Raw genomic sequence first — 15,882 nt, 5'->3', positions numbered from 1 at the left:
GATGATTTTGGTGATAGGAAAGTTCTCAGTTGAGAGTAAAAGCACTTTGGAGTAAAAAATGAAAAGATAAAGCAGACCTGGTTAGTTATTTGAAAATTCTTTTGATCATTGTCAACTTTATATAGCCATATGTATTACAGCACAGTAAGAGGCTTTTCGACCCTTCATGTTCATGTTGGTAATCAAGCATCTATCCACTCTAATCCTGTAGCCTTGTATGCTATGGCTTTTCAAGTATTCAGCTAAGTACTGCTTAAAAGTTGTGATCTAGATATACACCACGTCGAGGCAAATTTTTTCTTCCATAAATTCCCTCTACACCTCTTACTCCTTACCTTAAAAGGATGCCCCCTTGTTACCGACTCCTCTGCTAACAGGAAAGCTTATATCAATACCACTCAAATTTTGTAGCCCTCAATCAGGTCCCCCTTCAGCCTTATCTGCTCAAAGGAGAGCAACCCCAGCCCAACCATTGTATTTCAAAAAAAAAGATTTTTAACTTATTACAATTAAGCGATATTTACAATGACAGCAAAGTTACTTTTTCAAATAAATTGCAAGTTATTTTTCTTCACTGTGTTTTGCTGTTATCTGGAAATGAAACAATGTTTTATGAATTATACTGCTCTAGTATTTTGTTGAAGCATAGAAATTTACAGGACTGAAAAATATGATTCTGCCATCCCAAGAATTCAATAACCAAGAGTTCAAATACAGTTAGTTGGCCTGTATCCCTCAATTCACTTTATTGCCAAATGAGTATACTGGACAGGCATAAAACTACCATGCTATCCATTCTATGTATTTGTTATTCACCCACTGAACATTGAATCTCACCATTCACTTACCTGCTCCTAAGATCCATTCCAGGCCTCGTTATCACACTTGAGGCCATAGTAAGCTTTTTTTATGTGTTGTGCTTATCAAAGCTTTTTTTAAAGGTTTTTGAATATTTGAAGATTAATTTGTTAGTCTCTGGTTAGATTAATTAGTCTCTGGTAAATTGGGCATCTGATGTCAGGTAACAAATGGGCACCTCTTTGCATCTGTTTTAGTACCAGGATGCCCTTCCTGGAATTTTACAGTTAAAAATGCACATGGTGCTCCCCAGAACCAATGAACTCCAGTTATCCTGTTATCATGTCCTGTAATTTATTCTATCCATGTGATAAATAAATGAATATCCTCTTAATCTTATTTAGATGCCATGTTAAATTGACTGGCTCCACAATAAGTGTCCAATATTCACAAACCCTGTAGATTGGCATGTATTTTACAGTTCCAGTGTTATTTATTGTTTCCCAGTCTCATTATTGCTCCACAGAGCCATTAATGTTTGCAGCATTTCAAGCAGAAAATGTTGGAAATATTCAGCAGGTCTGTCAGCATTTGAGGAGAGAGAAACAGAATTAATGTTTCAGATCAGTGATCTTTCAGTAGAACTGGAAAAAAATTGTTTTAACAGGTTTTGAGGAAGCACAGATGCGGGAAAAGTGGGGAGGAAAGAGCAAAAGGGAAGGTCTTTGATATGGTCATGGTCAGAACTAAATGACAACATGGCAGTGGTGTAAGGCAAATGATGGTAGTGAGGCAAGGAAACAGGACATGGGACCAGAGAAGGTGGAAATCAGAATAGCATAATCAGCACCCATAGCTGCTGTCTGAAAAACATGGCGTCAGCAGTTATCTGAAATTTATTGAATTCCGTGTAGAGTGCAAAAGGGCTGTAAAGTACCAAATTGAAATATCCGGTCTTGTTCTTTAAACCAATGTTGAACTTCAGCAGAATATTACAGTTGCAACATTTAAAAGACATTTTGACAGATACATGAATAGGAAAGGTTTAGAGGGATATGGGCCAAATCCAGACAAATGGGACAACTTTATTTTAGGAAACTTGGTCAGCATGGACAAGTTGGACAGTAAGGGTCTGTTTCCCTACTGTATCACTCTATGATCTATGTTTGCAGATGCAGTTGATTTTGCTATTGTGTTTTAAAATATAAATTACTTTAGTTTTGTTAAATGTTTTCTTCTTCAGCAAGTTTTAAACCATTTTTGAAAAATAAATTATTTTCTTTAATTACCCGATAATGAAGATGAATTGTTAACAAGGTTTTGTGATTAAGCTTTGTTGTTTCAAAATTATTTTATTTGTATCTTTCTATTTTATTTTACAGAAATTTTGTTCAGTTTCTGTTAATTAAACTTGAAAGGCTTTTCAATGTTTCAAAATTTTCCCTGGAGTATTGGAGGCTGAGGGGTGACCTTATAGAGGTTTATAAAATCATGAGGGGCATGGATAGGGTGAATAGCTAAGGTCTTTTCCCCAGGTAAAAGAGTCCAAAACTAGAGGACAAAGATTTAAAAGGGACCAAAGGGGCAACTTTTTTACGCAGAGGGTGGTGTGTGTGTGGAACAAGCTGCCAGAAGAAATGGTGGAGGCTGTAACAATAATAACATTTACAAGGCATCTGGATGGATATATGAATAGGAAGAATTTAGAGGGATATGGGCCAAATGCTGGCAAATGGGACTATATTAATTTGGATATCTGGTCAGCATGGATGAGTTGGGCCAAAGAGTCCGTGCTGTACAGCTCTATGACTCTGGGACTCTATTATCCTATTAATGCCGAAAAAATAATTTTCAAGTTTTTAGAGATTGTTGAAATACTTTGAACTGAAGAAATATATTTTTATTTTCTCCAAAGATGGAGGAAAGGACAGTTAATTCATACCACTTTTGCCTTATTTTTAGTGGGCTTTGCATATTTTTTAACAATATGGGCAATTTACCCAGTTTTGTATTCTTTTCCAGGATATTCACACTGTTTCAAAGTACGAGAGTAGCATTGCACTGTTTTTGTATCTTTAAGAATATTTTCAGTTGCACAGCAAATAGTGTGTGGTGTGCTGTTAAACAGCGATGAGGTTGAGAGAATGGAGGTGTACATGTGAGGAATGTCAGCTTTACTGGCTATGTGCCATGGGCAGTGTGGCTTTGCAGCTGCTGTATCATGACATTGCCAAGAAGGGGCAATACCCGATTGCCAATGTTAGTTCAGGACCACTGTGGCCTTTCAAAGATGGCACAGACACAAGTGATACTGGTCTTTCAGTGGATATCCACTTAGTGGTGAGTTGTTCTGGGAACAGTGCATGGTAAGATGGGGCCAGAATTGGAGATGAGAGAATCTATAGGGGTGTGATAGGTAATTATTTTGGCACATTTGGTAAGATTTGATGAAAGAGATAGGAAAGTGAAAAACATTCCAAAATCTCGACACAACTTGGAATTAGCCAAAAAGAATGAGTTTCAGCACAAATTACTTTACATTGCATTACAACTAGTTGAAATGATCTTATTACAAATATTAGATATAAAGATTCAATACCCTTGCAGTCAACACCAATCACCCAGATATGTAAACTCCAGTGAAGGGTTACTGTATTTACAACTAAAATTTCTTTCTTCCATTGGTGCAGTGTACTTGGTTTCTTTCCAGCAAATCTTTGCATTCACTTGATCTTATGTTCTTTAGTTAAAGTCCATCCATGAGTCTCTTAAACAAGCCGCTAAAACAACTAATTTATTTCTTACCAGGGTTTCTTTAAACTCCTCATTCATAGACGTTTGCTTTGGAGCTATCTCTTACTGACACTGAACTTGTCAGGATTTCTTTTATTCTGCTCTGACTATTCTAGAGTTAAACTGCACTGCTGATCTTATAGGTGTTTTCACTATAAATGTCCTACTTCTATCTAAAAGAAACATGTGCTCTCACCTCCCTCCTTTAGAAAGAGAAAGCTATTTCATAGAATCCCTACAGTGTGGAAGCAGGCCATTTGGCTCTTTGAGTCCACCATCCAAAGAACATCCTACTCACACCCATTCCCCTACCTATTCCTGTAACTAACCTACACATGTCTGATCACTATGGGCAATTTAGCATGGCCAATCCATCTAACTTGCACATCTTTGGACTGTGGGAGAAAACTGGAGCCGGCAGAAAATCGCACAGACATAGGCAGAACGTGAAAACTCCACACAGACAGTCACTCAAGGTTTGGATTGAACCTGGGCCCCTGGCACTGTGAGGCAGCAGTGCTAACCACTGAGTCACCATGCCACCCTATTTCCATCTCTCTATCCCAAAAGCATGAGAAACTATGTAGGCAACATCCCTATTTTTTTTCTCTCTTCTACCCTTGTACTGAACTATTCACCTCAAGGCTTTTTTTCTTAAAAGGCCTCATTTAAATCACATGAACAAATTTCCAGACAGTCCGATGCCACTCTCACAACTTAAAAAATTAAACTATGTCCTTCCCTTCTTAACCTATACAACATAGAAATATAAATCAAATTTAGAGCTATACTTGGTTCTGACCGCATTAGAACTTAATTTTCAAACAAACGACCACAAACTTACATTGACTTTTCAAATAAACTCTTCTTATTTTGTAAAAACTGAAAGAGCTGCAGATGCTGTAAATCAGGAACAAAAACAAAGTTGCTGGAAAAGCCCAGCGGGTGCGGCAGCATCTGTGAAGGTAAAAAACAGAGTTAATGTTTCAGGTCCGGTGACCCTTCCTCAGAACTGATGGTGACTGGGAACTCTGTTTTTCCCTTCACAGATGCTGCCAGGCCTGCTGGGCTTTTCCAGCAACTTTGTTTTTTTTCTCATTATTATGTGTTATTTTCATGCCAAGTAGTCAAATTATGCTGCCATTTTAACAGTTTTCTTTTGTGAGCGTCCTTTTTCCAAAGATATATTTCATAACTTTTCCTCATAATTTTAGATGATTAAACAGCATTTGCTTCCTTCAGTTGCTCAGCCTAGAATTTTTCCTTACATTTGAACATTTTCGTCCTTTCTCTAAGGAACGAAACTCACATCAAACATCTGAAATCTACTGCTGGATCCCAGGTTTATGATTCACATTTTCCCCAAGTAGATGGTTGAATCTCTCTGTGGTGTACACAAGCATTTTCAATATTTCTCACTATTTCGAGCTGTTTTGGGCTTCTAGAGGCAGGCTTAACACTGGTAGTGCTTCCACAATCATTTTTAACTGCAGAACCTGACAGACACTTGAATATCAAGCTGCAATATTTTCCTTCTTTCTTCTCATTGGATGGCCTTTGCTTATGTAAAGCTGAAGATCTCTTTAGGATGGCACTGTCTATTTGAAATCCACACTGCTATACCATCTTGTGGTTGCATCCATCACAACGATCTGGGAGATCTTGGATAGATTCATTGCTATCTGCCCTCTTTATAGGTATTGGTCAAAGTGACTGACACCAATTGGGGATGGATGCCCACACAAAATATTCAGAAAATAGGCTCAGTCTCAATCCTTTCTAGATATTTAATCAAACTGTTCAGATGTGATGTTATCATACACTTCTGGAGTAGGTGGAACTTAAACATTACCACTATGCCACAAGCACCCCAACAGTCCTTTATGTTCTGGTGGGCAGAGCCATAATGTCAATTAACCCTTTCAGGTGGTAACAATTCAAATGCCAAGATGCACTGGGACTGCCATAGTGTTAAGAGCTTAGGTGGTGAGGAATTTGTTAAATGTATTCAAGAAAATTTTCTTTATAAATATGTAGATGTACTTAGGAGAGAAGGTGCAAACCTTGACCTGTCTTGGGAAATAAGGCAGGGCAAGAGACTGATGTGTTACTGGGGAAGCAGCTTGGGACCAGTGATCATAATTCTATTAGTTTTAAAATAGTTATGCAAAATTTAGGCCTTTTTGTGTAAAACTTAAAATTCTAAATTGGAGTAAGGCAAATTTTGATGGTATCAGACAGGAACTTCCAGAAGTTGATTGGAGTAGACTATTTGCAAGTAAGGGGATGACTGGTAAATGGGAGACTTTCAAAAGTGAGATTATGAGAGTTCAGAGGCATTATGTTCCTGTTAGAGTGAAGGGTAAGGCTGGTAACAGTGGATGAATAAAGATATCGAGGCTTTGGTCAAGATTAAGGAGGAATCATATATTGGGTATAGACAACTGGGATCTAGAATCTCTTGAAGAGTATAAGGGGTGTAGGGGCATTCTTATGAGAGAAATCTGGAGGGCAAAAAGGGAACATGAGATAACCTTGGCAGATAAGATTAAGGTTAATCCAAAGAGATTCTACAACTACATTAAGAGCAAAAGAGCAGCTACTGAGAGAGTAGGGTCCCTTAAAAATCAATGAGGTCATCTTTGTGTTGAACCACAGGAGATGGGAGAGGTACTAAATGTGTCAGTTGTTACTGTGGAGAAAGACATGGAGGCTCGGGAAATAAATTTTGATGTCTTGAAACAGTCCATATAATGGAAGAGGAGGTGCTGGAGGTCTTAAAAAAACACAAAGATGGATAAATCTCCAGGCCTGATGAAGTATATCCCAGGACATTTTGGGAAGTTAGGGAAGAAATTGCAGGGCCCCTAGTATAGATATTTATATCATCTGCAGCCAAGGATAAGATGCCAGAGGACTGGATGGTGGCTAATGTTGTGCCTTTAATTAAGAAAGGCTGTAAGGAGAAGCCTAGGAACTATAGATTGGTAAGTCTGATATCATTGGTGGGTACATTTTTGGAGGGGATTCTGAGAGATAGGATTTACATGCATTTGGAGAGGTAAGGACTAGGATAGAGAGATGGTTCTGTTCAAGATCTGAGATCATAGATTCCCTACAGTGTAGAAGCAGGCCATTCAATCCATAAAGTTCACACTGACCCTCTGAAGAGCATCCCACCTAGACCCACCCCATACCCTATCACGAAATTTCCTCCCCCAAACATCATGGGCTATTTAGCATTGCCAATCCACCTAACCTGCACATCTTTGGACTGTGGGAGGAAACCCACGCAAACACAGGGAGAATGTGCAAACTCCGCATGGACAGTCACCCAAGGCTGGAATTGAACCCAGGACCCTGGCACTGTGAGGCCACCATGCTGATAGTTCTGTTCAAGATTAGGGATGGTTCTGTTCAAAACTATTCAAGATGGCAGCAGTGGAGAAGCAGTGTCTGGGCTTTTGTGCCCAGATCGCATCCATTCTGCCAGCTTTCCTTGTACCATTTTTATCTTCTTTTCTCATTTTTTTTAATAGCTTTTAGCGTTTCTTAATTACCTTTTGGATTCTGTGGAGGCAGCGGCAGCAAAAGAACATGGCAGTGGCTGGGGCCCAGTGTGAGTTTGGATGGTGACACCAGTGAGGTGGCAATTGGCAGCTAGCGGCAAAGGATGGTGGCAGTGGTGATGTGGTGGTTGGGGCCAAAGCCTTGTGAGCGGTGGTGAAGCCTGATGTGCCTGGGCAGGTCTTGGCCCAGCACAGTGAAAACATGCCCAGCGCCGGGGAGAGTGAGCCATCTTGGGGAAAGCCCAGCTTTAAGCATCTGCAGGCCCATGGCTTAAGACTGTAATGCTTGACATTTTAACTTTATTTCTCTAGTTTTGAACATTTATGCTAAGTGCACTGTGGTGCTGAACTGTTTAACTTATTACTTTATATTTCTATTTCCGTAACTAAAATTTTGTACCTAAGTACTTTGTACATAAGATGGCGCCATATGTGGAGACATTGTACACTTTTCACTATGCTCTTGTACCACGTACTTGAGTACACATGACAATAAAACCTAAATCTAAATCTAAAATCAATTGTTTGTCATTTATATAAACGATTTGGATGAGAATTTAGGAGGCATGGTTAGTAAGTTTGCGGATGACACCAAATTTGGTAGTGAAGAAGGTTATCTAAGAATACAAAGGTTCTTGATCAATTGGGCCAATGGCTTGAGGAGTGGCAGATGGAGTATAATTTGAATAAATACTATTGCATTTTGATAAAACAAACACAGGCAGCACTTATACAGTTAATGGTATGGCCCTGGGTAGTGTTGTCGAACAGAGAGACTTAGGGATTTAAGGACATAGTTCTTTGAAATTTGCATCACAGGTAGAGAGGGTGGTTAAGAAGGTGTTTAGCATGCTTGCATTCATTGTTCAGATCACTGAGTATAGGAATTGAGACATCATGCTGAGGTTGTACAGGGCGTTGGTGATTTGATTTGATTTATTATTGTCAAGGTACCTAGGTACAGTGAAAAGTTTTGTTTTGTGTGTAGTACAGGCAGATCATACCGTACAAAGTGTATAAGGGTAATAGAACAGAACAAGGAATACAATGTTATGCTGCAGACAAGGTGCACAAAAAGCACGATTAACATTAAATTTAAAATTTGAGAGATCCATTCAGAAATTTAACAACAGTGGGGAAGAAGAGATAGTAAGAACTGCTGATGCTGGAGTCTGAGATAACACAGTGTGGAGCTGGAGAAATCTGAAGATTTCTGAAGAAGTTCCCGACCTGAAGTGTCAGCTTTCCTGTTCCTCTGATGCTACTTGGCCTGCTGTGTTCATCCAGCTCTACATCTTGTTATCTCAGATTCTCCAGCATCTGCAGTTCCTACTATCTCTGAAACATTGTTAGTGATATATTTCCACGTCTCTCAAATGTATGGCAACAACTGCCACAATGCCAACCCATGTCCCCAGAGTTATTACATGTTGACTCTGTGCCAAACTGTTCTTTAAACGTTTTGCCAGGAACTGGTCTCTCAGGAAGTTTTGGTGGGGTTGGGGTTAATAGTAGGACAAAGATATGAAAATCAACTTCAAGTGTAATCACTCAGTATGAGGTTGCCACTGATAGTGGGGGAATGGGGAAGGACCAAGCACAGACTCCTTTGCCGTAAAAGTACTAAGGCACATGACATAAAACTATGTTATCCGGTATGAATTACTGAGCGGTCAACCACCCATAACTTGAGAAGTTTTCGCAAGACGTTGCAAAAGAGACAAAGACATGACTTTAGTGAGTGTTTCCAGCGATTTTCATTCCTAAATCAGCAGTATTTTTAATACCACGTAGAAGAACAAGAGGATAAAGAGGAAGTAATGTTTCTAGTTCCTTGAACGCGCAGAACAACAAAAGACCGCGCCACAGACGGCGCTATGCACGGAGTAGTATTTTTAATATCCTTTACTTGATTGGCTGCGCGGTTGGTATGGGAATCCATCCAACCGCATCCTCAGCTTCTTTCAAATCAGCCAATTGAAATATTGCTTTGAATCGAATGAACCAATGGGAGCCGGGCAACCCAGCCGGTTTAAATAGCTGGAGCGACTTCCAGCCTCGCACTTCTGTTGGTTTTAGTGTTTCATTAGCACGAGGTTATAAGTTGCAAACGGCTTACTTTAATTTTGCGGTTCAGAGCATTTTGTAAGTGTTAAGGTTAGTTCAACTATTGTTCTCATTTAATAGCGATATGTTTTTCTTTTCACGACTAATTACAATTCTAGTAACCTTAACTGAAAATCTCCCCTTTAAATCTTTGTCTCAACTTCCGCAAGTATGTAAGACTTGTTCCATATTTCGCTGTAAATGATGATTGTCTAAACAAGCAATTGATCTAAATGCTGAAGCTTAATTGTTGCTAACTTTTTAATCTGGATGCAGTGTAGTTTTCTTTTTAAACAAAATTGTTAACTTCTTTATTGTAGCATATCTTTCTAAAGTGTCGGAAAATCTGCCCCGCCAGTCGAAGCACGCTTTCTGTGATTAACTCTTGTCTACTTTGTTTCGTACAGTTTCTGCCAAGTTAATTCAAGTTGAAATATGTCAACCACGGCCAACGAGAATTCCTTCAGCCGCCTGATCAAGTTTAAGAACAAGGGGAAAGATGCTAATGTGAGTTGTATTATTTTAAGTTTTTTTTTTCTTTCGTAACTTTTATCATCGCCGTCAGTAAATGGCCTAATTGGTTCCATTCCCCTTTCCTTTCCTTAAAAAGGAATTGAGACGCAGGAGAATTGAAACCAATGTTGAGCTGCGGAAGGCTAAAAAAGACGACCAGCTGTTTAAAAGGAGGAACGTGAACAATTTTCCTGACGAGAATGTATCTCCACTTCAAGAGAAGAACAACATCCAGGTATTGTATACTTGAAGGAATCCTATTTTTAAATTCATGATTTGCTTTTTGGCTACTAAACTTTGCTGTTTTTGTGACAAACAGGTGCCTCTGAATTTGGATGAAATAATCCAAGGTATCCAGAGCAACAACTTGGAAACTCAACTCCAAGCAACTCAGGCTGCCAGGTAAGAATGGGTGTCTCCCATTGTAGGTAGAAATTTTAAACTTTAAAATACCTAGAGTCTTTTGAAGGTAATGCAGAGTCTGTGGTTCAGTTTTTAAACTTGTTGCACCAACTGTAACTGGTGCAATGTGCTGTAGAAATATTTAACTTACATTTTTGCATTTAGTGTCTTTTCTACAATATTTGGGTGTATTTTGAAAGAAATATCATAAAGTATGACTATATATACAATTCAAGCACTTGTTATGGGACACTGGGATATGTTTAAAGGAACCAGCCCATGTCTGTCTGCAATCTCCTTACTAGGAGTAAAAATCCTTGTATCTTGTCACTTCATTACTATATTTGAGTTGTTGGTTTGGTTTTTTGTATAACAGTGCTATACTAAGTTTTTAACTGGGTGTTGGAGTTTTTAGTTTTAAAAAATGGATTTGCCAACTTCTGAGGCAGTGACTTTTCACTAGTGACTTGGAGTCTGTTTTTGGTTCAAGTGGCCATTTGTCAATCAAAATGAGACTGCCTAGCACTATTTTTTTTTTCATGTAATAACTGAGTCCTGATCTGATTCCTGCATATGTTTGGGTTTCACCAAAACTTGAGGCTTTGTTTTGCCCATCTCTATCTATTGGAACATTGACTTTAGTTCCAGATTCTGACTTTATACTCTATTTTATGCCTTGCTTATATACTTCTATCAGGTTGCACCTCAGTCTCTGCTCTTGTGAAAAATCCAAGTCTTGTCTAATCCCTCGCTAAAGCTGATGTATTCCAATCCAGCCAACATCTGGTAAATCTTTTGCACCTTCAAAACTTCCACATCCTTCCTATAAGTCTATCAGAACTGCACAAATACCATTGAGTTCATGCAAGATGCTTTCCTACCTATAATTGACAAAATGCAATTTTCACCAGCCAACTGGTAAAGCAGTCCAATTGTATAAAGTTCTTATCTTGTCAATATATTAACAATTGTTTGACATGAGGGATAATACCTAAGGATTTTTGAATCAAAATTTTAATAACTGATTTTAGTCTCTTTTTTTGCTCTTTCTGTCTAGAAGGTTGATTTCACAACCATTGTTTCTGTTGGAGTTTACATTGTATTACTAGTCAGACAATAGTAGTTCTGTCAGTACATTTTTAAGCACTTTTTCTCTTTTTTTTTTTTAGGAAGCTGCTTTCTAGGGAGAAACATCCTCCCATTGATAAAATTATTCAAGCTGGGCTCATCCCCAGATTTGTGGGGTTTCTTGCTACTTTTAATTGTAGCCCCATCCAGTTTGAAGCTGCATGGGCCCTCACCAACATAGCTTCTGGAACTTCTGATCAGACCAAGGCTGTTGTTGATGGTGGTGCAATTCCAGCCTTCATCAATCTGTTGGCATCTCCACATCCACACATCAGTGAACAAGCAGTATGGGCTTTAGGAAACATTGCAGGTAACTAACTAATGTGGAAACATTCATTATTTGCAAAATGGAGCATGTAAATTGGCTGGCTGTTAGCCTAGTAGAACAACTAGTAGAACCTAACTTTTTTTAAAAACTAGGTTAATGTGATGTGGGAATCACTGGCTAGGTGACATTTTACTCTTTCCTCCCCTGCCTGCCCCTTAGTACCCTTGGAGGTGTCAGTGTACAGCCTTCAATGACCTGAAGTCTGTAGATGCATCTCTAGTGTTAGAAAGATAGTTTTCAGGGTTTTGATTCAACAGTAGAGCTTAAACTCTGGGTAGTATGGCTTGAAGAACTTTGTTAGGGGTTATGGAGAAGGACAAAACTGCTCAACAGGTTCAAGTTCTAAATTGGGGTAAGTCTTAATTTTAGGAAAATTTGCAAGGGTTGATTTGAGTAGTTTGCAGGCAAAGGGACTCCTGGCAAGTTGGAGGCCTTTAAGTGTGATAGCTAGAGTTCAAGGTTTGTGTTCTGATGAAGGGCAAGTTTGGCAGGAATAGGGAACCTTTAATAATGAGATTTTGGCTCTGAGCAAGAAAAGGCATGAGTCAGGAACAGGTAGCTGGGGTCAAAGGAATCCCTGGAGGTATGTAGGGGATACTAGAGCCTACTGAAGGAAATCAGGAGGCTGAAAAATGGGCAGGAGATATTTTCTCTCCCAAAATTTTGGGTGAATCCAAAGAGTTTTTTCCACTTAATATACTTTATTCTGAGGGGTCCTATTCTGCATATGTGGAGCCACAGGAGATGTGAGGTCTTCAATGAATATTGCTCCTGTCGTTACTGTGGAGAAAGACACCAAAGACTTGGGAATGAAATTAGTGGTGCTATCTCTTGGACAGTCCATATCAGAGTTGGTTTTGGAAGTATTAGAATCTGAGGATAAATCTCATCTTCCTGATAAGAGCTATCAAAGAACCGTGCAAGAGGCTAGAGAAGAAATTGCAGGAGCCTTGGCTGATATATTTGCACTGTTGTTGGCCATGGGTGGGGTCCCAGGAGACTGGAGGGTAGAGAATGTTGTGCCCTTATTCAAGAATGGCTGTAAAGAAAAACCTGGGAATTGTAGACCAGTAAGCTTAACCTCTGTTTCAGAGATAGTAGGAACTGCAGATGCTGGAGAATCTGAGATACCAAGGTGCAGAGCTGGATGAACACAGCAGGTCAAGCAGCAGCAGCAGCAGGAGCAGGAAGGCTGATGTTTTGGGCCTAGACCCTTCTTCAGAAAAGTGACTTGACACTGAAATAGGCAGTATCATGGACAGTAAAGAAAGCTATTGAAACTGCAGCAGGACCTTGATCAGCTGGGAAAGTGGCAAATGGAGTTCAATATAGGTTAGTGAGGTGTTGCTTTGTTTTGGAAAGTGAGATCAAGGTAGGAATTAATGGTAAATGATAGGGTCTTAGAGTATAGTTGGAGAGGGACCTTTAAGTTCAGTTGCACAGTTCTGAAAATGGAGTCACAAGTAGACAGGGCAGTCAATAAGGCTTTTGGCACACTGGCCTTCATCTGTCAGGGCATTGTGTATAGAAGTTGGGAAGTTGTCTTGCAGTTGTACAAGATGTTGGTGAGGCTGCACTTGGAGTATTGTGTTCAGTTTTGGTCACCTTCCTATGGAAAAGTGTTATTAACTAGAAAGAGTGTAAAGGAAATTATGAAGAATGTTGTCGGGACTCAGGACTGTTGTAGGGAGCAAGTGTAGCAGACTGAGGGTGGAGCCTTAGTGTATCACATCAGGGGCATGGATAGGGTGAATGCATTCAGTCTCTTTTTTTGCAGGGTTTGGGTATCAAGGACTAGAGGGCCTTGGTTTAAGGTAAGAGAGGGAATTCATGGGAACCAGAAGGGGGCAACTCTTTAACAGGATGGTACACATGAAATAACCTGCCAGCAGAAGTGGTTAAGGTGGTCACGTTAACAACACTTAAGACATCTGGACAAATATATGGACAAGATAAGTTTTTAGAAGGTTATGGGGTTATTGTGGATGACTGCTTTAGTCAGCATGGACATATTTGGGCTGAAGGGCCTGTCTCCATGCTGAAGGACTCTGACTATGACTAGACTTCCCACATATCTGCTGTCCTCCAAAGTGGTAAGTCAGGGTCTGGAAGGTGCTGACAAAGGATTTGAGTTTCTGCAGTGCATCTTCCAGATAAAATATTTGTAAATGGTGAAGGGAGTGCTAATCAAGTGGGCTGCTTTGTCTTGGTGTTAAAATTATCCCAGCAAGTGCAAAATATTCCATCACCCTAAAGCATGGTAGACATGTATGGGGTGGGGTGAGTTGGTGGTGGAGGGAGGAGGGTAGGCTTAGATTCATTCCTGATGTCTAGACTAATCTTCTGACTGGATACTTATTTTGAATGTCCTGGTCCACTTGAAGCTTTTGGTGTAAAGTCATAAGAAAATTGTTTTAAACAGTATGACAAGAATTTTTGCCAGTTCTGAGCGAACTGTACCCTTTATCTCCAGCCTCAGGCACCAAAGGAACAACACCCCAGGGCTATCATAGGTAGAAACCACTGTCTTTGCTTCAACCTGCCTAACCAGTAGGTTCTTGGTCACAAGCACAGTCAGAGGCCTACAGCACAAAGTTCCTCTGGCTCATCAAGTCTGCTGGTTAAAAGCAAGCACCTTACTATTCTAATGTTTTTTCCAGCAATTGTATGCCAGGCATACTAGAAAAATAGTGCAGAAATACTAAATAGTGAGGTTGGGTTGCAATTTAAGTTCCTAGCTTCCCTGCATCTCTTGCCCAATCGTCAAATCTGTGCTCCCCAGTCCTTTTATCAGCTAATTGGAACAGCTTTTCTGTCCACTTTTATTCTTAGTCTACCAGTCTATGGCAGTTGTTCATCAAATTTCCTTTTTCCAATGTAACTTTGTATCTAAATTTACATTTTTCAAACATTTTTAAATGTTAAATCTCCTCTACATTCTCAGATTACCTTCCTGAAATAGCATGATCAGAACTGCATACAATACTCCTGGCTAGGTCAGAGCTGTAAAGGTTTGGCATAGCTCCCTGGTTTTGTCCCTCATGCCACAATCCTATTATTGCAAACGATCCTTCCTGCTATATCCTGTCACCAAAGAGCTATGCACAAAACCCCAGGTACCTCCACACTTTGGTTTTTAAAAAAAATTGTGCCATGAAGATATTGCCAAAATGCATCATCTTGCTGTGATTCAAACTGCTGATCTGTAATTTGTTGTCTCTTATGGAAACCTGTTCACTTCAGAGAATTCTGAAACCTCACTTTGGGGGTGTAGTGCTGTTGGATGTCTCTAGTGTAGTGGTTGCTGTTGTTGGAATGTCTGAAAGTTGACTTATTGATTTCAAATACTCTTCCTTGACTTCAGTACTGAAAAATACTGAAACAATGCAGCATAGTTTTGATTTGTAATTGTTGTTGTGATCAACTTCATAAATTTTTGTTTAGAAAATGAGCTGCCTATTTTTGTTTTTAGGTGATGGATCTCACTACAGAGACTTGGTTATCAAATGTGGAGCCCTTGACCCATTACTTGCACTGTTGGCTGTTCCTGAATTAGCTGCATTATCGGTAAGCCCTTCTGAGTTAAAGCAGCACAAAAAGTACTGAAGCTTCTCTTAAAATAAGATGGTTCTACTGTGTAGGAATACTAAATGTAGTTCAGTGTAAAACAATTTTAAATGTTTTTATTTTACTTGAGTAAAAGTGAGCATTTTTGCTCATTCCTAATTGCCCTTGAAAGACATTGCTGTACCATCTTCTAACAGTAGTTTGTGGTGTAGCTACTTTGAATGCTGTTGCTAATCTAGACAAATATTCCTGCTGGGTAAAACTTGCTGAGCTTCTACCTGAAGTAACTGAGTTTGAAAGAAGGAAGCATTAGGTTCACTCGTGTCTAATGCATCGTTGCCTTTTTATATCCAGTCTAGCTATCTGCGAAATGTAACTTGGACACTGTCAAATCTCTGCCGCAACAAGAATCCATCTCCACCTTTAGAAGCAGTGAAGCAGGTTCTGCCAGCCCTTGTACGCCTTCTACACCATGATGACAAAGAAGTTCTTGCTGATGCATGCTGGGCTATATCTTATCTAACAGATGGCTCAAATGACCGCATTGAAGTAGTAGTGTGTACTGGAGTTGTGCCACGTTTAGTGCAGTTACTAGCATCATGTGAATTATCAATAGTGGTAAGTTCAATTTTAGAAACCAACTTTGACAATATTAAATAATATAAATATTTGGAAACT

At 39.5% G+C, this 15,882-nt stretch overlaps 1 protein-coding gene across 3 annotated transcripts in view; it reads left to right on the top strand.

Moving 5' to 3' along the window:
* LOC109929771 (karyopherin alpha 2 (RAG cohort 1, importin alpha 1)) overlaps positions 1 to 15,882 on the top strand; it is a 17,399-nt gene extending 1,517 nt beyond the window's left edge. The window contains exons 1-7 of one of the 3 annotated variants that reach the window (XM_020529347.2): positions 9,183 to 9,305; positions 9,674 to 9,773; positions 9,877 to 10,014; positions 10,099 to 10,181; positions 11,351 to 11,619; positions 15,110 to 15,204; positions 15,559 to 15,882. In XM_020529347.2, the coding sequence (XP_020384936.2) occupies positions 9,702 to 9,773; positions 9,877 to 10,014; positions 10,099 to 10,181; positions 11,351 to 11,619; positions 15,110 to 15,204; positions 15,559 to 15,864 (963 nt within the window). In that variant the 5' untranslated portion in view covers positions 9,183 to 9,305; positions 9,674 to 9,701 and the 3' untranslated portion in view covers positions 15,865 to 15,882. Of the gene's footprint in view, positions 1 to 9,182; positions 9,318 to 9,673; positions 9,774 to 9,876; positions 10,015 to 10,098; positions 10,182 to 11,350; positions 11,620 to 15,109; positions 15,205 to 15,558 lie in introns of those variants that run through there. The other 2 variants (XM_048611043.1, XM_048611044.1) reach the window with 2 other exon arrangements.

Source organism: Rhincodon typus, chromosome 23, assembly GCF_021869965.1.
Source record: "Rhincodon typus isolate 14 chromosome 23, sRhiTyp1.1, whole genome shotgun sequence".
NCBI classification, from domain to species: Eukaryota; Metazoa; Chordata; class Chondrichthyes; order Orectolobiformes; family Rhincodontidae; genus Rhincodon; species Rhincodon typus.
Note: the sequence above shows the minus strand (reverse complement) of the source record. Positions and strands in the feature narration are given on the sequence as shown.